Source organism: Gekko japonicus, unplaced genomic scaffold (assembly GCF_001447785.1).
Source record: "Gekko japonicus isolate JY-2015 unplaced genomic scaffold, Gekko_japonicus_V1.1 scaffold1708, whole genome shotgun sequence".
NCBI classification, from domain to species: Eukaryota; Metazoa; Chordata; class Lepidosauria; order Squamata; family Gekkonidae; genus Gekko; species Gekko japonicus.
Genome location: NW_015176503.1, coordinates 330415 through 357298, shown reverse-complemented (window position 1 = coordinate 357298; position 26884 = coordinate 330415). Strand labels below are relative to the sequence as shown.

General features: G+C 43.8%; 1 protein-coding gene across 2 annotated transcripts in view; it reads right to left on the bottom strand.

Moving 5' to 3' along the window:
• Positions 1 to 26884, bottom strand: part of GLI3 (GLI family zinc finger 3) — a 287197-nt gene that overhangs the window by 35315 nt on the left and 224998 nt on the right. Inside the window, exons 7-9 of one of the 2 annotated variants that reach the window (XM_015427324.1) lie at positions 25219 to 25435; positions 23891 to 24007; positions 22472 to 22612 (exon numbers count right to left, since the gene is read on the bottom strand). In XM_015427324.1, the coding sequence (XP_015282810.1) occupies positions 22472 to 22612; positions 23891 to 24007; positions 25219 to 25435 (475 nt within the window). The remainder of the gene's footprint in view (positions 1 to 22471; positions 22613 to 23890; positions 24008 to 25218; positions 25436 to 26884) is intronic. The other variant, XM_015427325.1, reaches the window with a different exon arrangement.

Genomic DNA, 26884 nt, shown 5'->3' with positions numbered 1-26884 from the left:
CGAAGAGGCTAACCCTCAAAAGCCCTCTGGCTTGGAACCCACCGCAAGGGTTCCGTGGGAGTGCCACTTGAGGTGGCACCCCTCCAAGCTGAAGGTGTGCTAGTCGCCTCCTCGAGCTTCGAGGAGAGCGACCACCATCGCCGATCCACCCACCGGAAGCCCACTTCTATCTCCTTAGACTCAAGACAGGATCTTGTTTGAGATACGCAAAATCCTTTTGGAAATTTTGTTACCTTCCTTTGGCATCCCTGAAAATTTCACCGGTGTTTATCTGAGAAGGAATCATCAAATTAGCTTTGAATTTTGCCTTATGTGAAATTTTGATGACAACTCTAGATCTGGAGAGGTTAAGAGAAAGGAGCATCATTAGATGTGTTGAAATGCACCCCAATTAGTAGCTATACCCTCACCAAGCAAAGAACTAGCATAAATTTCAAAATTTGGCAATTTTCTTGTTGTGGGGTACTAATGGACAAGTAAGATCCATGCACGTATAATGGGACGTTATGGAAACTCTGTAGTTAAACAGACCAATTATTCCAAATTGCCACTTGACTGTAACAATCAATCGCTGGATGTTTTCTTATATGTTTAAAAAAGAGCCTTGTGTCGCTGTATGCCTATTTCACCATTAAACAGGAACATGTTAATGTTTATTGGCAGTGATCAGACTTCCTTTTGCCTCGGTGCTCCTGCAGAGCACAAGTTATTTTTCTTCACAGATCTAATTCCGCCCCCCCCCCCCAAATCGTTGCTTAAAACATGGTTTCTATTACCACCTTGAAATTGAAAGTCTTTTCTCCCTTCCAATGCCTATTAATCAATCCTTTTGGTGTTTTCATCGCCCATCGATAGGTTAACCATGTCCACCGTGTATATTTAAATACTAAAGACGGAAGGGTCCCAAAGGATGGGTCAATTGTTGGCTACTGGCACAAAGAAAACACTGTACTCTCTGCTGAAGAGCTTTCTGCAGCAATTTAAACATACTGAGGCAGACACAATATCCTGGAGAGAAGAAAACCTTCCTTATTACATTCCTGACCCAAGAGAAAGGACCTACCCTTAGGACATACAGTCAGTCCACTGGGGGAGTTACAAAAAGGAAGCCATCTAATCTTAAAAATAAAGACAGCCGTTCATAATGCCGCATGACGTTAGTTCTAATCTCTGTTCAATTATATACAGTACTTATACATGCAAAATAAATATATTTATCTAGTTGAGCTGAAAAGGGGATTCCTGTAACTGGATTCTGAGTCTCTGGATGTTTATCTGAAAGTTTGGTAGTGAAATAATGAAATGCTGGAAAGGTTCTTTCCCATATGATCACATCTTTTGGGGAGTTGACATGAGATACACGTGTCCTCACAGAGCACCCAAACAACAAAAAGGCAGCCATTATCAGAGAATGCAAGATCTGAACAAGGAATTTCCTGGTCTGATGCTAAAACATAACTCAATAAGCAATCCAGGTAAGTGGATACCCTGGCCTGACAGGTATAGGCATAGAAAACCACACGGATGTACCACGTTGGCCTGAGAGTGACAGGCAAGTTGAGGCCACCAGATTGACCAGGCCATGGATAACTTCTAAGACTAGACTTTTGTCCCTGATTGCCGGCTGTACTTCAGGCTCCATCCCCAAACTCAAAGCTCCAGTAATTGACCTGAGTTGGAAAAGACACACGCTCCTAATCCAGTTCCTGGAGGGCTGCCCTGGCCAGTCTCACCATCATATCCACAATGATGGCATGGATGCTTTAACAAACTTTTTTTTGTGTGTGTACTCGTCTCCCTGAAGCTCCTCCATGTGGAATAATAATTTCAAATCAAAGCACTCATTCCTCAGGGAAGGATGTTCCTACTAAAGCAGCCCACTTCCCAGGGACGGATGTTCTACGTAGGTTAATGGATGAAATGAAACTTCCAGTGGTTTCTGCCTGGACATGACAATCTCCCCAAGATTCATTTGCTTTACAATAAAGCCTGTTCCAAAGGACAAATAATCATTTCCACAGTGTGACAAAGCTTACAAAATGTTCTGAGATCAAGTGTTACAGTACAGAGGAAAAACTCAACCACACATGAGAGCCATTCATTAAAGAGTCATGAAAGGATCCCTGGTGCATGTTTAATTGCTGAACACAAGCTGTGGGGTCCAGTGATTTGGATCAGAGACATGATGCAAGGAGGTGTTGTAAAAAGGTAAAGGTTTCCCTTGCTCAAAAGCTAGTCGAATCGGACTCTAGGGGGCAGTGCTCATCTCCGTTTCCAAGCCGAAGAGCCAGCACTGTCCAAAGACTTCTCTGTGGTCATGTGGCTGGCATGACTAAACGCTGAGGCGCACGGAACGCTGTTACCTTCCCACTGAAGTGGTCCCTATTTTTCTACTTGCAATTTCTTGCTTTCAAACTGCTAGGTTGGCAGGCACTGGGGCCAGAGACAGGAGCTCACTCCATCACGCGGCACTCGGGTCTCAAACTGCTGAACTACAGACTTCTGGTCTGCAGCTCAGCGTCCCATGACATTTTTCTAATTTTGAATGCCCACCCCAGAGCTGATATTGTCCACTGTGTCATCAGGGGATGGGTGGAGACATTTGAGTTTGAGCAAATGGTGCAGGGACTCTGCAGTCCTGATCCAAATCACACACTTACACACCACCATCACATCAACAACTAATGTTCACAAATCTTCCGGGACCTCATCTTCTATGACTCAGTGAAGGATATGCTTAGCACTATTGAAATCAACTATGTATTCAAATCCTACTGATTTGGATTGTTCTAATATTTAGGCACAACAACCATTCCCAATGTACACCCAAAGTGAATATTTGAGTAGGAATTGTTAGATGGCTGAGGAGGGTTGTAGGTTTTTGTAGAGCTTTGTTGTTGTTGTTCAGTCACACAGTTGAGTCCGACTCTTCGCGACCCCATGGGCCACATCATGCCAGGCCCTCCTGTCTTCTGTCGTGCTCTGGAGTTTGCTTAATTTCATGTTCGTTGCATCAATAACGCTGTCTAACCATCTCATTCTTTGCTGTCCCCTTCTTCTTTGACCTTCAATCTTTCCCAGCATCAAGGTCTTCTCCAGTGAAAGCTCCCTTCTCATTTGGTGGCCAAAATATTTGAGCTTCAGTATCTGGCCTTCCAGGGAACAGTCAGTGTTGATTTCTTTTAGGATTGACTGATTTGATCTCCTTGCAGTTCAAGGGACTCTCAAGAGTCTTCTCCAGCACCATAGTTCAAAAGAAGCTATTCTTCAGCGCTCGGCCTTCCGTATAGTCCAACTCTCGCAGCCATACATGACTACTGGGAATACCATTGCTTTGACCATACAGACTTTCGTTGGCAGGGTGATGTCTCTACTTTTTATTATGCTGTCTAGGTTTGCCATCGCTTTCCTCCCAAGGAGCCGGCGTCTTTTAATTTCATGGCTGCAGTCACCGCCTGCAGTGATCTACAGGATCGCAATATGGGGTATTTCACAGCTCAGTCTCACCCCGTTTTTGACCACGGTAAGTTTGTTTCTACATCTCTTCTCACTTGAGCTGGCCTTCCATGCCATGTAGTCCAAGCGCTTAATAATTTCGGTGGCTCACTTGTGAAACCTCTGTAGGCTGCTGACATCTTTCTTAAAAACGAGGTGCTTAAAAAAGGACTTGATATTCTAGCAGAGGTGTAACCCCCATTAAATCAAATTGTACTGGAAATAATATCTTACAAAGAACAAATCTGGAGGAGCATCACTTTGGGGCCAGAGCCTGGAAGTGACTTTTGGCTCCTGAGCACAGAGGAAAGGCCATGAATGGGTGCATTTATTTAAACACAGCTTCATATCTCTACATTTTCAAAGCATGCATGCACTGAGGAGAAATTTCATCGCTCTCATACAACCCACTGCAAGTGGAATAAGACTGTTAAGTGTTCCTTTGAGGAACGTCAACACTGGGGTCTTAAGACTGGTACAGAAGTCTATGTACCACTTGATTACTGACAGTGAAACACATGAGAAGCATCACACTGAGGTGAAATGAGGCAATATGGATATCCTGCAGAGACACAACCGCAGTCACTCTTTGAAAATGCAGTCCCTAGAGGAGTAAGTGAGCATGTGTGAACCAGCTGCAATTCAGGGAATTAGTTCCCGGGCTAGAATCACAGAGTTGGAAGGGGGCATACAGGCCATCTAGTCCAACCCCCTGGCTCAATGCAGGATCAGCCTAGAGCATCCCTGACCAGTGTTTGTCCAGCCGCTGCTTAAAGACTGCCAGTGAGGGGTGACACCAAAAAAGATTGCAAATATGAATAGCAATATGTCAAACAAGTGTTGGAAGTGTAAAAAAGTAGAGGGCTCGTTTTATCATATGTGGTGGACAGGTGAAAAGGCGAAAATGTTTTGGGCTGAGGTACATGCAGAAATGGAAAAAAATGTGAAATGTAAATTTAAGAAAGAACCGGAAATACTATTTTTGGGACTTAAAATGGAAGAAGTAAATATGGCAAAAAGGACATTGATGTGGTATATGATCACAACTGCTAGAATGACATATGCCCAATGTTGGAAACAAGATAAGATCCCGGAAATTGGGGAATGGATTAAAAAAGTACTTTTTATGGTCGAAATGGACAAAATGACAAGGAAACGTAATAATATGTAGGCAGAAGAATTTTTTGCAGACTGGAAAGACTTTAAAGACTATTTGGAGAAATATTGGGATGTAAAGGACAATTTACTTTGCTTTGAGAATTATTGAAAACTGAAAGATAGCAGAAAATAGATAATGTATAAGAATAACAATTGAGGGATAAGTTACCTGTGGATATAAATAAGGGAAAAGGGAGGTATGAAGAACATTTAAGAGTTGGGCTGGAGGTTGGAGCACTGTGGGAAGCCAAGAAGGGGGGGGAAAGGGAGGAGGGAAGGATATATAACTGTATAAGATTTGATATATGTTTGGACTTTTTGTTTTTTATTATATCCTAATAAATTGTTTTTAAAAATAAATTAAAAAAGACTGCCAGTGAGGGGGAGCTCACCACTTCCCTGATTCCACTGTTGCACAACTCTTACTGTAAAAACGTTTTCCCTAATATCTAGCTGGTGCCTACCCGTCCTTAATTTAAACCCATTCTTGCAAGTCCTATTCTCTGTTGCCAATAGGAACAGCTCCCTGCCTTCCTCTAAGTGACAGTCCTTTAGTTTCTTAAAGAGAACAAGCATGTCCCCCCCCACCTCCTCTTCTCCAGACTAAACATTCCCAAATCCCTCAGCCTTATCTAATAGGGCTTGGTCTCCAGGCCCCCAATCATCCTCATTGCTCTCCTCTGCACCCACTCCATTCTATGAGGCCTCCAGAACTGCACACAATACTCCAGGTATGGCCTGACCAATGTGAGACTATGACATCTTGCAATTTGGATGTTATGCCTCTGTTAGCCTTTTTTGGCGCTGCATCACACTGGCTGCTCATATTTCACTTATGGTCTACCCATACCCCAAGATCTTGTTCACACACACTGCTACCCAGAAGTGTACCCCCCATCCAGTATGCGTGTTCCTCATTTTTGTTACCCAGAACTAGGCACTTATCCTTGTTAAATTGCATCTTGTTCACATCTGCCCATTTGCCCAGTGTGTTCAGATCTCGTTGAATTCTCTCTCTATATTCTGGTATGTTTGCTGCTCCTCCCGATTTGGCATTATCTGCAAATTTAATGAGTAGCCCCTCCACACCCTTATCCAGATCATTTATAAAAATAGATAGTGGCAGCATGTTTGGTCCAATCAATGCCCCTAATATCCTTGGCGAGAGCTACTGTGCAGTGCAAAACGAGAGGCTTGGGGGGGTAGAGCCCATTCTCACCTGAGACACATTCCTAAATGGTCTTTTCCATCTGATGTAGACAGTTGCACCATCTCAACTCTGTCCACATATTTTTCAGTTGCAATTATGACTCATAGGAACAGGACTGGTTCTATCAAAGGATGTTCAGATATGGGATTCCTTCTGTACTGGTAACATCAGCATTACTGTTCATATTTGAGTAACTGTGGCGTGTTCACTAAAATAATACAGATTTCTTCTGCCTTGTTTTTAGAATGTAAATCCAATTTCTTTGGTACATGGCAGTGTACCATAGAAATAAAACTGCAGCAGTAATGGAGGATGACCCTGAGGGAGAGTGTGTGTGTGTGTGTGTGTGTGTGTGTGTGTGTGTGTGTGTGTGTGTGGAGATGTATACACAAAAGCCATAACAATGTCACCTCAGATTGCAAAGCTTTAACCATAAAAATAAAAACTAAACATTTTTACATTATGGTTCAGCACTGGGTTTTGGAAACAGACCACAAGGAAGGTTTGTACCAACAGGCTCTTTGAGTTAAAGTGTAAGTATATATTCCAGCAGCTTTATATCATCTTATATTAGAAGAGACAAACTACTTAATCCCATGAGCCAATGTATAAATCTAAGAAATGCTGTAGCTTGATGGAACAAAGCAGGTCCATGGAGCACTGTTTCTAATAAGGTTTTGAAGAGTTCCAAACGCCCACATTTATCCAAATCAACATCCACATGGCTTAGCAAAATGTGCATTTTCTTTGTGAAACCTTTGTGCTGTTCATGAGAGCACAAACTGGCAAGTAACAAAGCTGGAGACAAACTAAAGTGTTAACTGTTCATGGCATTTACAGAACATGCATGCACACTAGCATAGCCAGATCCATTTCTCCCCCAGAAAGCAAGGCCTGTTGACTTTGTGCTATAAAGGGTATCCATTATTTCCTCTGGGACCATATGCTGGAAAGCACAATCAGGAAAGGACACGCTACACTCCTAGGGCTCTAGGTGGAATCTTGTAGCATCTCCTGCTAAGTAGGATACAGCAGGGCTGGTAAAGGACTCTGCGTGAGGCCTTAAAAGAGCTTTGGCTAGACACAGCAGATTACACTAAGCAAACCAAAACTTCGCTGTAATTCACGTAAGGCAGTGTCACATGTTCATCTGGAGCAGTGATGTGTCCTTAGGGCTCCAGTGGCTCATCACGGGGCTGGGGGATGACCCACACCACACTACGCTTGGACTCCTGCAATTAGGTGCACATTAAAAGGGGTTTTTTTCTTCTTCAAAGAATCTACTCCAAAAGTGAAACCAGGACTTTCTGGCAGTTTCGTGGTACAGCCATCCGAATGTACACAGGTGGATAGTCGTGGGGCCAGGTGACCTGAGTTCTTTTTAAAAAGCAGACCAGCCAAAGAACTGTTCAGCAGAAAGAGGATGTAAACAGAGAGAGCCCAACCCTTTGTGTGTCCCCCCCCCCAATAAACAGATGATAGCTGGGTTTTTAACTCATTAAAAAAGGGGGGCTCCAGATGCACAGCCTTGGGTGTGGGAACAAGGTGAGGTGGAATTCAGGTAAGTTGGAAACGATGCTGGTGGGTACAGCTGATGTTCTACAGGAGGCTGACCTGCTTATTTAAGCCGGAGAGACATTATCTTTGCCTGAAAAGTCTTTCAGATCCGATGGTATATAGTTCATGCTGTAGTGAAGAGTGCTGTTTTCCCAAGTTACACCAGGTTAGGAAACAGATTCGCCTGTATCCGAAGGGTTAGTTCCCCAGTGATGAACCAGTGTGCCCTCTCAGATCTGCCCAATGATCTCTTCTGTCTCCATGTCTGGTTCTATGAGCCATGGTGAAGAACGGGGCCCTTTCTATGGTCATGCCACTGCTGCACAGTCTGCTTTAGTTATACCCGCCTTTCTCCCCAGTGGAGCCCCAAAGTGGCTGACACTGTTCTCCCCTCCGCCTGTGAGGCAGGTCAGGCTGACAGTGTGGGAGTGGCTGAAGAGCACCCCGAAAGCTTCCATGGCAGAGGGGTGTGTGTGTGTTTGAAAGTGCTCTCACACAGGGCTATTTTTGGGCAGGAACGCACAGGAACGGAGTTCCGGCTGGCTTCAGAGTTGGCCACGCCCACTACAGCCAAAACCTCTGCATGCGTGGGTACAGAGGGAAGGCCTGGAGAGCGACCCCCCCCCCCGGCGACTTTGAGGCAGGTGGGCCGGCGGGGCCTGGAAGGATTGGGGAGACATTTAAATGCCTCCCCTGGCCTGTCCAAGGGCTGGCTTGCCTGGGCAAGCCAAAGGAAGGCATGGGGGTGTGGCCTAATATGTCGTCAGCTGAGCTGCCAGGGGGTGTGGCCTAATAGACTAATGTGTTTCTGCTGTTGGGTGTGGCCTATTATGCTAATGAGTTCCTGCTGGGCTTTTTCTACAAAAAAAAGCCCTGCTCTCACAGATCCTAGTCCAACCTTCTAGGCACTACGCCACAGTGGCTTCAGGTTCGTTCCCTGGCCTGTCCAAGGGCTGGCTTGCCTGGGCAAGCCAAGGGAAGGCATGGGGGTGTGGCCTAATATGCCGTCAGCTGAGCTGTCAGGGGGTGTGGCCTAATAGACTAATGAGTTTCTGCTGTTGGGTGTGGCCTATTATGCTAATGAGTTCCTGCTGGGCTTTTTCTACAAAAAAAAGCCCTGCTCTCACAGATCCTAGTCCAACCTTCTAGGCACTACGCCACAGTGGCTTCAGGTTCGTTCCCTGGCCTGTCCAAGGGCTGGCTTGCCTGGGCAAGCCAAGGGAAGGCATGGGGGTGTGGCCTAATATGTCGTCAGCTGAGCTGCCAGGGGGTGTGGCCTAATAGACTAATGAGTTTCTGCTGTTGGGTGTGGCCTATTATGCTAATGAGTTCCTGCTGGGCTTTTTCTACAAAAAAAAGCCCTGCTCTCACAGATCCTAGTCCAACCTTCTAGGCACTACGCCACAGTGGCTTCAGGTTCGTTCTCTCTTGGCCTGTAAAACCATGTCGTTTCTGGTGAACTATACTACTGCCTTGCAGAAATATGGTTAATTAGTGGTGCAGGGCGGGGTATAAATCAAATAAATAGATAAATACGTTTTTATCCTGTTCTAACAGCTTATATTTAAACGTACTTAAATGTTTTGGGAAGCCTCTTCAGCAAGGTGGGTTATAATAAAATTAAAAACCAACAACACACTGTATGTCTAGTTGTATACATAGCTCCGACCTAGTTGGGTCAAGAAAAATTAGTCCTATGTGAATAATGAAAGAATACTGTGTCGGTTACCAAACAACAGCACAAAATCATTCAGAACAATGTTTCCAAGAGAACAGAGGCTTGCAGTTATATATGAGATTATTGTGACAGCTTCGCTTTATTAACCTTATATATTTTATTTGGAGGTGCTGCAATTGACCGCTATGCAATTATTTGACCCCCCCCCCTCCAATCCCGATAGCTGAGAATTTGATCAGGTTCGTGTGGGATGAAAGAGCAGAGTCATTCATGTGTCCCCCGTGCCATGCTTGCCCTCTAAACTTGGCACATATACAGAGAAGCAAGGCATGTAAAGCTCAAGGTGTGTATGTCTGAACGGCCTGCTTCTTTCCCAAACTCTGTACAGGTTAACAACCATAATTGGGGTAATCAGAGCCTCCACTAGAAATGGCATTTGACAGTGGGGTGGTAACGAACGGGTAGAATTCTTAGGCAGCAGAATTATAAAAGTCTGATGTGGTAACCACAGAGCTCCACATTGGAAAAAAGAGAATAATAATACAATCCCTCCCTACAAACAGACCACTGATTCGACATGGAGCAGACTAAATGAAAACCTTTTTCCCTTGTACTGATTTTAGTTTTTACTTTAAAGAGAAGATGAAGAAGAGATTGGATTTATACCCCGCCCTTCACTTGGCGTCTCAGAGTGGCTTACAACTCCTTTCCCTTCCCCTCCCCACAACAGACATCCTGTGAGGTGGGTGGGGCTGAGAGAGCTCTGACACAAACTGCTCTTTCAGGAACAGCTGTGCCAGAACTTGTGACTGACCCAAGGTCATATCAGCAGATGCAAGTGGAGGAGTGGGGAATCAAACCCGGTTCTCCCAGATTAGAGTCCGCACACTTAAAATAAAGCGTGGGTGCGTGCATGAATGTACCTATAAAATATATGGATGGTTTTTAAACAAACAACTGCACTCTCAGTTCAAAACGGTACCTCCAGCATTCTACCACTTCATTCTACTGCTTGCATAGACCAAGCTTAAGTATTTCAAGGCCCTGAACAGTATAAAACAAGATTTGATTCAAAATCTACCCATGGGACCCTGAATGCTTGGCATATTAAGAGTCATGTGAATTTGGAAATACAGGGGTGATCTGCGGTAAAAGGAAACCATGAAAATAACATTTGGACAAAGTAACTATACGTGTCCTTAACCATGGATGACATAGAAGCAAGTCTGGAATGAAGAGGGTAAGCATGGGATCTTACGGATAGGCAGCTAGTGAACAGATGGACGTAGCTCGGCTGTTTAATCTTCTCCTTCCATCTGAAAATTTAGCGTTTTCTTACCTGCCACTTCATTTCCCGCTACTGTTCTGTCTTTTAGCGCTTTCTTGACACATGTAGGAGAGGGTAAAAGCTAATGAGTGTGGGTGTCAGCACAATATAAATTACTGCGAAGGGAAAACTTGATGCATGGCTCAGGATCTGAAAGTAGAACGTCCGCCATTGTTTGCGATTATGGATCACATCACAATCTAATAGCAATTTTTATTTAATCAATAATTTCCATGCTGAACAGACAGGCCTGTTACAGAGGATCGACAAGCAGGTACTGATAGCAACGAGGCTCGTTATTAATCTTTACCCTGCCAGCTTATCAGCCAAACTACTGTAAAAGCCACCACCAAGATGGATTTAGAAGCAGTTTCTTCTCTTCTCTCTTCCCCCCCGGCCCCCACTCCATCGCTCCACCGCTTTTCAGGTACCTAATGCTTCCTACTTCGCACATAAAGTATATTTTGAGGAACGTGGGGCTTGAATTACACAAAAAGGCAATTCATATTAAGCAATTTCACAAATCAGTGGGACCTAGCCCAGTGCTCGGTGCCATTATAGGCTAATAAATCATACTTTCTCTTTGAGATGTCAATTGCCAAAGCCCTTTGTAAAAATGTTGGCATCTGTAATTCAGCAAAGCCTTTTCATCTTGAAATAAGATGCTCCAGACTGATAACAAGAATAATCCTCTCTTGATCAAAAAAAAAATCTGCATTTTACCAATTAAAGCTGCTGCCAGAAGCCAAACGGGGCAGCACTGAGACTCCACTGAAGTTTATCTCTGCTAAACACAAGGAGGAATACAGTTAAAGCTTTGTTTCATTTTCAGCTTGACTACTTTATCTCACTCTAAGAACTGCAGCATCTCAGCCCCGGCGATACCATAAGAATGGTATACGCAGACCTCATACCTACACTACAAGCCACCGCAGCTACCCACTCCTGACAAAGACACCACCCATTCATTTTCCAGATTAGACACCCGACACCTTGAAGAAAAGTCACAGAATCCCTGCGAGTTTCCAAAAGGGAAAACTGCTGGATTTATTATACCATGATAAAAGGATCAGATGCGTCCTTCTATTAAAAGGCTGTACAAACAAAGGGCACAGCAAAAACAAAACAAAACCCCGAAGTATGATGTAAACTAACTTCCGAGCCAAATGCACTACACTAGCTGCCTTTGCTTGTTCAGAATAAACTTGCATACATGCTCAGTGCAGAATATTAAAAGCATAAGAACTCTGCTGGATTGAATAAAAGGCCCACTGAGCCCTGGTTCCTGCTTCCAGCAATAGTCAGCCAAATGCTCATCAAGCGGGACAGGAAGGCAATTGTTGTCTGTCCCCTGCATCTATCAGTTAGCAGTATACTGTGCCCGAACATGGATATTTTGTTTATTTGGAGATCTATTCTCCATTAATTTCTCATATCTATTGGAATCTGTGTGCATAACCAGCACTGTACCTTGTGGCAGTGAATTCCACATGTGGATTTTGCGCTGTGAGATGAAGCACTTTCTCTCTTTGTAACATGCAGAGAAATTTCCTGGTGGGCCATTGGCAGACGAGGAAAAGTAGAGCAGAGCCCCAACAATTCTGCCAGTGCCACAGGGGCCGCGTGGGCACAATGATTGGTGCCAGTTCTTCAGCTGGTGCCTCCTGCAATACCTCTGGTTGGCAGGGGACTGGGAGGAGGCCATTAGTGAGCTGAGGCACCTGGCTGGGTCTGAGCTGAATAGCCCCCGTGGATTGTAGTGCCGCAGGCTCCACTCAGCTTGACTTGCTCTGGGGCCACTTTAACTTCCCAGACTGCCCCTGAACCTACTGCCAACTGGTGGTTCCAAATTCCAGAATTACCATAGAGAATTAGTCTCATCACACATAATTTTTAATATTGTAGCTAGTAAAGGCAAAATCCAATGGAAAATTCTCCTGCGCAAGCCCTATTAATATGAACTGAAGCTGCACAAGAGTGTTATAGTGGAAATAAATACTGTCCCCTTGAAGCCAACCAAGTGCCAACCCCAATGAAATGAGTATAAGCTTTTGCTCAACTCTCATTCATTTCAATGATATTTGCATGGGAGAATATGCTGCCAGAGTGTGCCCTAAGTCTTTATTTGCACAAGCGAAACTCATACCTGCATTCATGGCCAAGCACCAAATGACTTCATTTACATGTCTGAATACCACTCTAAGTTGTGTAACAGCAACAGTTAACAATCTTCTTCTTCAGCACAGTACACAGACTACCCCCCCATGCAAATTTAAAGATGTAGGACTGGATCCAAGGGCTCCTTTCTGCTATGTGCAACTCTCCTTCCGATGTAGGGGGGAAATGCAGAAGGGAATCCTTGGATATACAACCCAAAGGAATTAACATTAATCTAGAGTACCTCAACCTGTAATAAAAGGAGTACTTATTCATTTAGCCAGCCATTTTGCTTACTCCATCCCAACATCTCCACATGGACAATAACACTTTTCACTAAAACTAACTAAAATATAAACAAGCTTTCTTTCTATCTCTGCCCTACCACCAGAGGCTTAAGCTTTGCAGCCAAAAGCTATGCCCTATAAAGATATCCCTGAAGAGTTTTTAAAAACATTTAGGCATGGTCGTGTACCTAGGGGAAATAATGATGGAACAGAGGATCAGTTGCTGAGACTATCTCTCCACCTTCCCTTGCCAAGCAGACTGCAAAGTGCATGAGGTAGTCCAAAGTAAGCACACGTTAAGCCTGTAACCATCAAGGCAGGATCTGTAGGAGAATGCAGTCTTTTGAGTTACCTGCCCAAATGCTCTGAAAGGGAACATAATTTGGCAAACATTTATAAGAATACATTACAGCTGATATATTTATTATTTTTTTTTAAAAAAATAGCCCATCTGACAATTATACCTTTTTATAAAAACCTGTAATGGCCAACTGTGTTTATGGTTGGATCAGCTGTCATGTTAAACTTTGGGCTAAAGAAACCACCAGCCAAAAGTGGGCAGCACATAAAAGTGGGGTTTTTAATTATTATCTTTCTGTTATGTTCTGATAGTTTTGAGACACATCTCTCTGTATGCTGTGCTTCATTGCATTTTCCCCACCACAGGACTCCGGATCATTTTTATTAGTGCAAAAATCAGCACACAGCAATCAGAAAACTGGGAAAAGTAACAGCACATTACAAATGGTGCCCAGTTGGATATTTAGGAGTGGGTTCTGCTTATTATTCTGTTTTTACTTTCAGGCATCTTCTGCTTGTGATGGATCACAGTGGAATTCTTCTTATTCCCAGTGAAAATTCAATACTGTTTCCCATGGAGTCTTATCTTCCTGATGAAATGGCTATTCTTTCACCCTTTTTAAAAATACATGGCTATTCTTTTTAATTATGAAGGGGCATTCTTGCTTTCTCTCACTCACTTTGTATTAAGAAGCAAAATTTTATGAAGTTGAATTAGCTGGGATTCTTCCTGCTTACTAATCTACAATGAGGTGCAAAGGCTGGATATTAATTAAGAACTAAAGCTATTTCAAGAGCAAACCTTACATGCATACCAGCAAATACCTGACCAGGAGGTTTGCATTTTATCTGAAATCTTAATATATTATCTACTTGCGAGAGTAAATAAACTAATTGTTTTACTCACTATTACACCGAATGTGAGACTATCCTAGCTGGTTCCAAATAAATATCCTAAGCAGATAAAATTATCCATCCAAAGCAGTGACTCACGAAAAACTCATCCCCTGCCACAAATGTTGTTAAGTCTTTGGGGTGCTACTGGACTCTAGCTCTTTTCTGCTGCTACAGACAGACGAACACGGCTACCCATCTTGATCTATCTCTATTCCTTATTCCATATGGAGGAATGGAATAAGGTCCAGTTTAAAAGTTATGCTGGGGTACTAAAACAATTAGATGCATGCATGGTTAGAAACAGCCACATCAGTTTAAATTTGGTTTCCAGTTTCTATTACTGCATTATGAGCACACTGGCATGGAATTCACCTAGTCCAGTTCTGGAATTCTACAGTCCAAAGTGCATGTGATGTTGGGGAAGTGGAGACCCCCATCATGTAACAAACTAATAATGCAGCTAGATTCAGGTGGGTAGCCATGCTGGTCTGAAGCAACACTGTATCTGAAGAAGTCTGCTTGCACAGAAAGCTTATACCTTGAATAAAACTTTGTGGGTCTTAAAGGTGCCACTGAACTCAAACTTTGTTCTAATAATGCAGCTGTAATACCTGTCCTGTTTTCCCTACCAGTTTCAACAGAGGCCTGAGCGTGGGCAGAAGTGGAACGGCACCTTCATTCCAGAAAACAGCATGGGCCATCAAAACTCCCTGCCTCGAAAGCACCTACGGAAGCCAAACTGTGCCCTAACATAGCTGCATTTTGAGCTTAAATTACATGTCTATCACAGATATCCAATGTCACATACTAAATGAATTGGGGTGGGATCCACTGGAGCATTTCCACAGATTTCCATCTGTGGAGCATAATTTTACCACCTCCCTCGCCTCCCGCTGAGGCCCCAAGTCTCCCCCCCACACACACACACAATGTGAGGACATACTGGGGTGCAGCAGGAGGAAGATGATGACTGATTTCCCACAAGCGCTGCTCCGTGCTCACTCGTCCCTTTTGCCCCAATAGCACACGTCAATTTCACACAAGCTGCTGCGCAGCCGCATTTCGCCCCGCAGCTTCGTGTGATTTCCCCCGCGTCTACTCAGTCCTGTTTTTTGAGGATTGAGTAGACGTGGGGGAAATCGCGCGAAGCTCCGGGGTGAAATGCGGCTGCGCAGCAGCTTGTGTGAAATTGACACGTGCCATCGGGGCAAAAGGGAGGAGTGAGTGCGGAGCAGTGCTTGTGGGAAATCAGCCGATGAGAAAGTCACAATCCATGGCAGCACTACAGTGGAGTCATGCTAGGATTTTGTAACCTGATTTAAGTGTGAGATCAGCCACTTGTAGGTAAGTTTCTGTTAGAAGCTCAATATCTCCATTATGTTGGGCCTTAAACTTCCTTGAAAATAGCAGTACAGCCACTTTGGAGGGAAGCATTTGGTTGCCATGGGGCCCATTCTGACCTGTTGCTACTTTTTGAGAGAATACCCAGGAACCTGCCGATGACATATATTTTGTTTAGACAGCCGCAAGCTAGGGAACAACGCTTCTTTGCAGATTCATTCCTGATTGTTACATACCTTACTGAAGAAATGTTCCACAAACAGTACAATTTGTGAGATCCATTTTTCATGCATTAATATTTATTTATCTGGGTAACTTATATGCCACCTCTCCAGAGAACCTGACCAAATCAGCTTACAGAATAAAACATGATAAAATCATTTTAAACTTTTTAACCACCATTAAAAACTCAGCTAGAGCATAAAAAAAGGGGGGGAGATAGTAGCCTAAAATAATTCAAGCTAGGCGGAGACTGCAAACACTTTAAAAACCAGGTAAAAAACAAACATTTGGCCTGGCACATAAAAGAAAGTAAGGTAGGTTCCAGGCAAGCCTCAAGGGGAAGAACATTCTCCAGTCAAGGTGCCACCACTAATAAAGTCCTGTCTTGCAGAGGCACAGAGAGCAGGGCTCGCACAGAGGATCTAATTATTTTTTAGAAAGGCCATGAAAGGCACAGGAGCAAAATCACCCCACCTCTTAATGCATATAACACAGCTGTTCAGATACTGGTGCAGAAGTGACAGTTGTTTCCTTTAAAATGGGACACGTGGAATACCTTAAGTGAAAGGCACAATGCCTCTGGGCGAGGGAATGATTTTCAGTCATTGCCAAAGACAGCACTTATGCAGACTTCACTCATTTTTACACCACTTCAGCAAACAACAGAATTCAGCACTGGTTATGCTAAGTGTGTCTCAGGCCCACGAAAGGCATATTCACTGCAAATATGTTCTTAACTTTGCCTGGATAGGAAAAGATGCAGCCTGAAAGGGGACAGGAAAGTGACGGAAGATTACTGGCGTCGCAGGCTGCACATGCAAAACAGCTGCAGAGCAACCACGAGGTGCATCTGGAATCACTTACCCCTGAGACCAAGAACACTTATGCAGTTACTTCTGATGAGGGTTAGAGGTCTGGGATGTAATTTTCTTGTATATATTTTAACAAAAACATTCCACATTATTACTCAGTGTGTGGAAAGGAAGAACAAAAGGGAGACAGGGAAAAAAGGGAGCATGCAGGGGCAAAGATTTGCCCTTTTGCTCTCCGCGAACCATAGGAGTCCTATAGATGTCAGCTTGGCAAGCCTGGAATGTTTGTTTTTTGTCACTGAACCCGAAAGAAGGGCTAATTTTTGCTGAACTTATGAATCAGTCAAGATGAACTTAAAATCTACCCTCTCTCAGAAGCTGCAAAGAAGTTCTGTTCACCCAGAAGTACCACTCCTGGGTGCCTAGGAGTGTTGGCAGCAGATAGGATGGGGTGGATGCTGGAGCGTCAGCTGCACAGTGCTCACTACTGATGCAATTCCCCTTGTCTGGTTGACATTACCAGAAGAGCGTATCAAGTTAGCACATTACACTGAATGCAGAAATAGAAGTGTATTGCCAGATGGGCATCCTCCAGCATATATTTTATATACAGGACATGATGAGATGCAGTTAATGGAATGCAATCCTCTAGAGTGCAGGAACAGCTTAATCTCCTAAACAGTTTCTGGTCTAGGGATTCTATGATCCCTTTGATCATCTTGGCCAATATCTGCCCAGTCCCCCATGAATGCATCTTGTTCTCTGTAAAGCCTAACTGTGCTCTTGGTCATCATCATATGTATTAAAGATATTCCTCAGTACAACATTTACAAACTGTGTTCTAGTGAGTTCCGGGGTTCCTTCAACTCTTATTGGGAATTCCCAATGAGGAGTTCAGTAATGGAGGGCAAGCTCCCCAGGAGAAACAGCTGGCCCATCACTACCCCTGTAATATACAGCTGCTCAGGAGTAATGAGGACGTTTTGGGCGGCGCCCTAGAATATGACCCAGAATTCTCTGCCACGCACTACGTAGCAGAAGTTCCTTGTAATATGAAGCAATGTAGAGAGGAAGCTGAAATGTAAAAGGAAAGCTGAAAACCTTAAATACTCAACAGGTATTTAAATTTTTTGAAGGGTTAGATTGGTTAAATAGCCAGGTCAGGAAACCCTTCAAAAAAATTTCTTGGTTCTCAAAGTCAGAGGAGTGACCTCTCTCCTGTCCCTTTCTCCAGTCTATTTTTCATGGGTGTCTTGATCAGGCCAGAAGCTGGGATATTATCCCACAACCATCTTATTACTGTATTTTAAGTAGTTTCATGCTTCCCCACTATAACTTGCCACGCTATTTGGCCGGGCTTGAGATTCCCTATTTTCCATGGGCTGCTTGCATTACTATAGTTTCTGACCATCAAGCCCTAACGCTTGTTAAGGACTCACAAAATCCCTTGACGTCTTTGGTTTGTTTTTTGCTTTCTTTTACCCTCGGGGCCAGAATTAGTGTCCTTCGACAATCAGTTTCAGCTACTTCTTGGGTAGCCTTGAACAAGTCTTTCTTTTTGGTTTTTCTCATCCTAAGAGAGGTTCACTGTGATCTGTATAGCCCATTCTATCACCTGTATAGCCCATATCATCTGCATAGCCCATTCTATATGATAGTACAGCCTATTCTATCACCCCAGAATTCAACCACTTCATTCTGCCCTAAATCCAGACTGGGCCTAAGATGGCACTGGGTAGTAGACAGAAAAGATATGTGTGTATTTAAACTGCATAAAGCCTGGCCCAGACTGGGGACACGTTGGGCTAATCTGGGACTGATATCAGCTTTGTAGAAATAAGGTTTTGGGAATCAAATTTTTTAAATGGAAAAGAACAGTGACTAACCATTTGAAAATAGTTGCGTTTGCATTTAAAACGAAGATACAAAATCCTGGGAAATCAGAAGGCCCCAATATAGCCAACTGTTGACAATCTTGATGATTTCAAATGCGATCCTAAGCATATCCTAAGCCCACTGACTGCAAGGGTGCAACTTCATAGGATGGCCCTCGTAGTCATCCACAGACACACAATCTTCCTAATCCAGCCAGGTTTGTGGTTGTTAAAATGCTCACCCAGTCCCCATGGAACAGATGGATACATCTGCTGTAGACGGAAATACACATCCCAATCCCGGATCTGTAGTTTCGTGCACGGAGCACAATTACAGCTGGGTCAGGGCCATTCTGTGTCATTGCTAAAGACAGCTCACAAATACAAAGTCTTAAAGGTCTGTGGTTTCGGCATATAATTATCGTTCTCTGTTCCCATGCAATCAAGCTTTCATCAAAGAAGGGATTTTGTTGTTGTTGTTACAAAAATCAATACGAGAATACCAGCAACAACAATAAACGTAGAGGCTCTTTGAATAAAACTATTTGTACTTTCAAATAAGAAACTGTTAATGCTAAAGCTTTAGAGCAACAGTGAAAAAATAAGGCAATTTTTTCTTTCAGTTTTTTTGACTGCCATTGTATTCGTACTTAACAATAACTTCAGTCCTCTCCTTCTGGGGAGATTTTCCTAAACAAACATTTATCTTGATGTCTAACCCACTCCCCCCCCCCTAGCTGTAATTTTTTTTCTTCCTTGTACTTTAGCAGCAGAGGGAAAAGATGAGGTTCAACCAAAAGCAGATTTAAAGGGTGATGGGAAGGGGGATATACACAGTATCTTATTAGCTTCTGGGTGTAGGAATAAATTTACCATGTATTTAAAACAAAGTTGTGCACTGTTCAGCCCAATTATAATATCTGTTGGGCAGAGAAATTAATTAAAGAGCAGAATGATAAAGAGCTCAGCAGCAAACACAAGTCTCAAAATAAATAAGATCTTTCTTTTTTTCTGAAAGAAAGAGAAGAAAAGATTTTCAAATGGTAATATAAGTAGGTAATCTCCCCCCACCCCTTTTTAAGGAGTTCCCTGCATTGTAAATGAGACTGGCAGGAAACCCAGCCGCCCAGGTCAGAGTTCTGGTCTTCAACTTTGTGATTTGCTAATGTGAAACACATGCATCCCTTTTGCACAAAGTTCAAATAACCCTGGAATTCCAGGAGTGTAGCTCAGCGACTGAACCAGAACAAGGGCAGAGCTTGTCAGGATTTAAGAGCTTTCAGCAAAGCCCTTCAATTGCAGTCAGCACCCCATTCCTTAGAAGGATATCAATTATAGATAGTGACTTGCTTTAGCAAGGGGAGTCAGCCGCTGTCAGACACTAGATAGACAACCATGAAGAATCATGAATCTTTCTATTAACTGTAAGGGAGAGGGAGGATTGGGGGAGGGGGGGGGAAGAGCACAGAGAGAAAAGGACGGGTAGGTGCTATAAATAAGGCAGGCTGTCTGAATAGTTTAACACGTTGCCTCTTAGAGCATGCATGATGAACATTTGAGCCCAGGCAGACAGAACTTAGAAATAAGTACCAAACCGCAAGAAATTGCTACAGTATCAAAAACTACCTGGGCAGGTGGTTCTCCCCCCCCCCACACTGGATGGGTCTGAATTATAATTATATTTATACATTCACAGGAAAGGATATTCTGGATTACCAATTCAGCATGCGCCATCCTACATTTTTTAACAGGAAAAGGCACGAGTCGTGGAAAACTGATGAATAAAAAGCACTGCCAGGTTCCATTTAGGATGATCAATGCTAATAGTCTGATCTTAAACATCTAAACTGTGGTACACACCTGAAATGCCCACATAATAGCTTAAACAGCAGCAGCAAAACGTCCTGGTTTATGAGATGCACTGGCACGACAGTCGTGTAAGAGTTCCACTTACAGCAGCGTCTTATAACACAATGATTTGAACTTTGGGGGCTTGGGGGAAGACTTCCAATCCAATCCAATCATCTTTATTGGCATGTAACACTTTATATACCGGGTCATCTGCCATGGAAACTCTGTACCCTGGAGACCATTTGGGAGCATCCTGGATGGCTTGTACACTCACGTTTGCACAGAACAGTGATTAATCCCAATAGGTCCCCCCCCACCACCAATGTACTACTGAGAACATGCCCCACACAGGTAACTTCCCCCACCATGATCATTCTTCTTATCCAAGAACACCTTAGGAGTTTCACACAAAGCACAGGTCGAAAGCTGCTGCTCTTCAGTCAGGTAGTTTAGCTATCATTTAGCCAAATCCTTAATACGCTGAAGTATTTCTGAATTCCAGAGGAAGTTAAGTCTGCTCTATTTCCTATGGATTTGGATCCAGAGGGCCCAGTTTAATCCTCCCCACCATGGACTTAAGCAAGTCACCCTCTAAATGAATTCTTTATTTCTTTACAATACTTACACACAACTCTTCAGTTTTTTAAAAAAGATTTCAAGATACTAGCAGTGAACTATAGTGTATTATTAAGGCTCAGCTGTGAAGTCACTGAAGCCCAAATTACAGGTCCCACAGGAATGCGGGTAACAGTGGCCTGAAAGCCTCCTCCCTTCCAAAAAAAATAATAATGAAAATCTGTTTTGTTAATTAATAGAAAACAAAGATGCAATGAGAGAAGAAATCATTTGCCTGCTATAATCCCACCCCCTCCCCCAGTGGATTTCTCTCCCATGAGATATCAAATGCATATCCCGTGGTAGACAATGGTACCATGTGGCTCCTATCCTGAGGTCCATTCACTAGCTACCAATTAATTTCTGGGTCCAGTTCAAGGTATTGTGTTCATATTTAAATCTCTTCGTGACCTGGGACCCAACTACTTGAAGGACCGCCTCTCCTGGCATGTTCTGATGCAGTAACTCTTCTCTTCCCACCAAGCTCCATTATCATCCCCCCCCCCAATTGTCTAAGGCATGTTCTGCCTTGGTCTGGGCTCAGGCATTTTCAGTGGCTGCCCAATGCCTCTGGAGCAGTCTCCCAGAAGGTCCAGCAAGGCTGTAAAACAGAGCCACTCCATTCAGGGTTTTTTGGGGGGGGGAGGGATAATACCCCTGAAGGTCTCTTCCCCAAACCGCTTTCGTTCTCCCTCAGCTTCTTCAGGTCAGCAATCCCAGTCTCAAGTGAACAAACCTGCTCCCTAATTTTCTTTCATTACATTATTTATACTGTCTTTAAATTGTTGTTACCCACCTTGGGTCCTGGGATGTCTGGGAGAAAAGCAGGTATATAAATATTTGAAGTAAGTTAATAGGATAATAAAAGGCTAATTTGCACCTGGAAACCTGGAAGGGGATGTTGACTGGATGTCAGCATTCACATGGATTTCCAAAAAGTGAGCAATGCAACTATTTTTAACACACATAAAATTCACCGGGAATTATCAGTATTCACACGTGAATGTCAACTTGTACCACATTTTGGATATTCCTTGTAACTTACACATTACGGGTGGTGTTAAGAGGGAAGCAGGGGAGTGTGAGATCCATTAGTAACTATTTCGCTTTAGGATATATTTTCTGTACAGACAGTAAAGGCCATACAGTTTAGTCTTCTTTCAAGAGAATTACAGTAACACAATGCATTCTTATTCCACCAAATAATCCACTTCAGCTTACAACACACAAGAGTAAATTGATACATAAAATGCACCACAAATCCTTTAGGGTTGTGTATGGAGAAAAAATTGTCCCCTGCCCTACTCTATTGTTACAGTCCCACTCGGAAGGGGGTGGGGGAGTCAAACTTGGCAAGAGGTTAATAATAACTCATGTTCAGCTTACTATTACTCAATAACTATCAAAGCCTCTGATTCAGAATAGTATTTCGTGGCTTACAGGATCAGAGCCATTACACTCTCTATTGAAGACTTTATTGAATTTTACACTAAGCTTTAGCTGACTGAACAGGTCAAACACTACGGCTGGGAGTTTTTGCTTCACTCGCAGAAACTCATAAAAACCCCTTGCCAGTTGGCAATGCTGTTTGCTAAGAAACTTGACTCAGCAAAGGGTCACAGAACCTGACCCCCAAAGGAAGAAAGGCCACATAGTTTTCTATCCGGGCTCCTGAATGCCATTAACTTACATGCACTAGCTGCTCCTGCGTGTCAAACTCTCGAGAACAGCCTTCCCAATGGCAGTTTGTCTCGTAGACAACTTCAGGCTCTTGCTTGCTTTCATCTTTATCCCCTTCCTCTTTCACTAAGGTCATTCCTTCAGGCGGTTCCTGGCGGGGGAGCGAGTAAGGCAGGAGAAAAGAACAGGGGGAAAGAAAAGAGAAAAATTCACCTAGCTTCAAAACTAACAGAAAGGCAAGCAGAGAAAGCCCTGCAGAAGTTCTAGCAACACTTTCAGGTAAAATGCAAAACCCACACCTAACTTCATAAGGAAAAAATGGAAGCTATTACACAGTTGCTTCCGTTTGTTCCTCTGTAAGTTTTGAAAGCAACCCTAAGTAGGAATGCTCCCAGGGAAGTGCTCTTAGGGCTGCAGGCTTTGATGTCCAGTTCGGACTTCCTCTCTTTGAATTCTTGCTCATCCACAGGTGTAGATCCCAACTGGCAAAATGAGCACATACAGAAACAAAATATGGAAATGCGGTCGCCTAATCTAAGCCTAGTCAGTGTTGAATCTGACAGTGCGACCTAAACAGACTAAAAATACAAGGACAATCCTCTCTGGCATGTGTGAGTCTGTGACAAGGGAACTATAAATTTATTATTTATTTAATTTATTTATTTATACCCCGCCCATCCCGCGAGCAGGCTCAGGGCGGCTAACAAAATGGTACAATGTACCTGGTAGACATACATAAAACTTAAAAACTCTATAAAATCTCATAAACAATTACTTTAAAACATAAGTTACAGTTAACAATAAAGTGCAAACAATATTACACATTAGATGGCGTGCTTCCAGATCTCGTTCTGTGTTATTCCACAGAATATATAAAGGACAACCAAAGGCTAAATGTGGGCACTGGGTGACCGGCACAGTGAGATATAGATTCCATTCCCTATGCCATGCCTTCTAAGTGCCCACGAGCGACAATATTTTCTCCAGTCGTGACTTCAATGTTACCACGACTCTGCAGCTTTACCACCTTCCTTCATCTATAAAAAGTTGAGCCTTGCCTGTTCCCAAATGAAAACAGTAAGGAAGAAGACTTATTGGAGTGATTCAGGATTTGGCACAGCAAAGCAAACAAAAACTGTTTGCGTTCTGCTCTAAGTACCTGACAAAGGAAGTTTGGGAATCTTGTTGGTCTTGAAGATGCTACTGGACTTGAACAGAACCGGTGATCAACATGGCTATCCACCCCAAACTGTTCTAAACATGATTATTTATACCGAGGTATTTATGTTCAGTTCTATGGATAGAATTAGGGAGTAGGTGCACCATGGTTAAAGCCACAGGAGGTCTGGAAAACCAAAATGTGCCAGTCACGTGTGACTGACGAAAAGCTAAGAGAAAAAAGGGTACCAGAAGCCCTCTAACGTTTTACCTGCATGCTTCCTGCCCCTGGGCTGGGTAGGTCATCCTCTGGTTTCATCTTGGAACGCTTATTGTGCATCGGGTCACCCGTGCTGCTCACCGCAGACTCACTTGTAGGTTTGTTCTGCTGCGCAAGATATACATACAGGGGGAAAGGCAGTTAGACTGAACCCCCAAAATATGACACTAACACAGATGTTTGCAGACTCTACATGTGCAGTGAATGTGTGTTGGAGGGGACAGGACTTAATGACCTTCCTTTCTGCTCCCCTTCCACACGCACTAATGTGTCATGTACAGGTCTAGTGTTTACTTCATTGTGTTGGATCCAGACTAAACTGGCAAATTCCACCATCCCTCTTCTTCCTCCTGCAGACCCCTCTCACTCACTCATCACTCCTAAGGATGGTCCCTTTTGTTCCAGAAGCAGCATTTCACAGGGATTGATGGGCTGCAGGGGGAGGGGGGAGGCAAGACTGCCATGCCGCCACTGGAAATTTTAGTCTGGATCCAACCCAATATATGTGGCATGGTTATTTCTCTTTTCTGTTCATATGTACCTCAACAGTGCCAAGCTATGCACATGCACCAAATTGTCAGTATATTTAACATTATTAGAGTCCCCCGATTTTGGGTGAGGCATGATTTTTCACACTGCTAGGATGCGGTGAACACACACTATCAAAACAGGATCGCTTAATTAGATTTGTTCAAAGCGGTGAACCCCTGCAGTCCTCAATGGTATACTTCCAAGTTATGCCTCCGCATGGCTGGAATCCACAGGGCTGCATATAATATTCTGAACACACATCATGACTTTTCACACACACAGCCTCCCTGCTGAAACTTTTTGCACACCCTCAAAAAATGACTTCTGTAAGTTGGGGGGCTTTCCAGAATAGGAACTGTTGAGGCAACAGAGGATGGAACCTCCCTGACGTCGCGGGTGCTGCATGGGCTCATGGGTCCCCTTGGGATTCCAGCCCCCCTGGGTGCAATCCAAAACCAATGAAATCAGCGGGAGTTTTGCCACGGCACTCCTCTTCCTTAGCACACTGCTGCTTCCTATACTCTGTGTCTGAACGTTTTCAAAACTGTCAGATCCAAAACACAATTCGGCGTGGCAACTAATTTATAAGGGGCAGAAAAACAACCTTGTCGATCTGATAGCATGATACACGCCAGGTAATTTATAATCGAACATTGCCTATATGGCAGCCCTTAAGGAACTTGTTAGCCAATCTGCTCGGCAGCTGAGGTGATTAATTGTTAGCACTGACAAAGCAGTTGGCTTAAAAATATATAGATGGCATGGCGTAAAGCCTTATGATCCCTTACCTGTGCAGACTCCGATGGACCTGAACTGACCTGGACAGGATTCAGGACACTCGGGATGCCAGGAATAGGCCTCTGGGTAGGAAAGGTCGGGGCAGGATGGATGAGCGGAGGACTGTGCCCAAAGGCGGAGCCCAGGCTTTGCTGGCGGCTGATGATTTGCTGATGCATCTGCTGGAGGGATACTGGTGTGGGAGGGTATGTGAAGCTCAGGGCAGGGCTGAATGCAAAGAAAAAAAAAAAAGGAACAAAACAAATCAACCACAGAATCAAACCAAAAGAGGGAACGATTTTAGCAGCCTCAAAACAAGGATTAAAGAATTCATCTCCACTTCAGTGGTTCTTGGAAAGCTAAAATACATCAGCCACTGCAGACCTGATGGGATTTCCATCCACTGTTAAAATTTTTACACAAGCTGAAGGGTATACAGATTGCTGAACAAAAACCAGTAGGGAGAAATTACGACAATGGGCCATTAATTGCTTATACTCTATTTTCTGGATTTCGCTGTGCTGATTTCTGTTCAATATACACACATAAACATGCAAAGCGATATCCATGCTTCAAAATATCATTGAAAGTGCTCCATGAGATGGATCACCACTTCTGATGTTTTACAAATGGGGAAGCCTTATCCAAGGATGAACAGAGTCTGCTCGGCTGAGAATGGGGATTTAATCAGGATCACGACGATGTGCGCTGAAGACTGGCAGTGTTGGACCACCACAACGGTACCACGCCATGGAATACAGCAGAGTCCTGATGAGAAGTCTGAAGAAGCTGAGGTGACCGGCCCGACGGCCAGTGCAAAGCGATCTATCTATCTCAGTGACTAAAAGCAGATTAATAGCTACATGACACTCTGGGTGGATTCCTGTTTCCCAGATCCTACATCAAGCTTGTAAGGAACTATTTACTAGGCTGGCACCCATCCTCTACTCCACTTAGGCTGGCCCTCCCTCCATGGTCCCTCTTCTGCCCCTGCTGTACCACTGATGCTGTGGTACTGAATGTGGTTTATGCATCTCCCACCTCTATTAAGACTGCAATCCTAAACAAGTTACGAGTAGATTGCAAATCCCACTGAACTCCGAGGGCCAGCTTGGTGTAGTGGTTAAGTGCGCGGACTCTAATCTGGGAGAACCAGGTCTGATTCCCCACTCCTCCACTTGCACCTGGCTGGATGACCTTGGGCAAGCCCTAGTTCTGACAAGAGCTGTTCTTGAAAAAGAGCAGTTTCTGTCAAGAGCTCTCTCAGCCCCACCTACCTCACAGGGTGTCTGTTGTGGGGAGGGGGAGGGAAAGGAGTTTGTAAGCCGCTCTGAGACTCCTTTGCAAGCCTTAGTTCTGATAAGAGCTGTTCTTGAAAAAGAGCAGTTTCTGTCAAGAGCTCTCTCAGCCCCACCTACCTCACAGGGTGTCTGTTGTGGGGAGGGGGAGGGAAAGGAGTTTGTAAGCCGCTCTGAGATACCTTTGGGTAGTGAAGGGTGGGGTATAAATCCAATCTCTCCTCTTCTCTCTTCTTCTTCTTCTCACTAAACCTCTGAGGCCAGGACGGGAAGAACCTGAATGAAGTTTGCACAGTTGCCTCTCCTGAATTGCTCATGGGACTGCGCTGAGCCAGGAGAGCTGATTCTCCTAGGCTTAAGGAGTTGATACTCCTCTGAG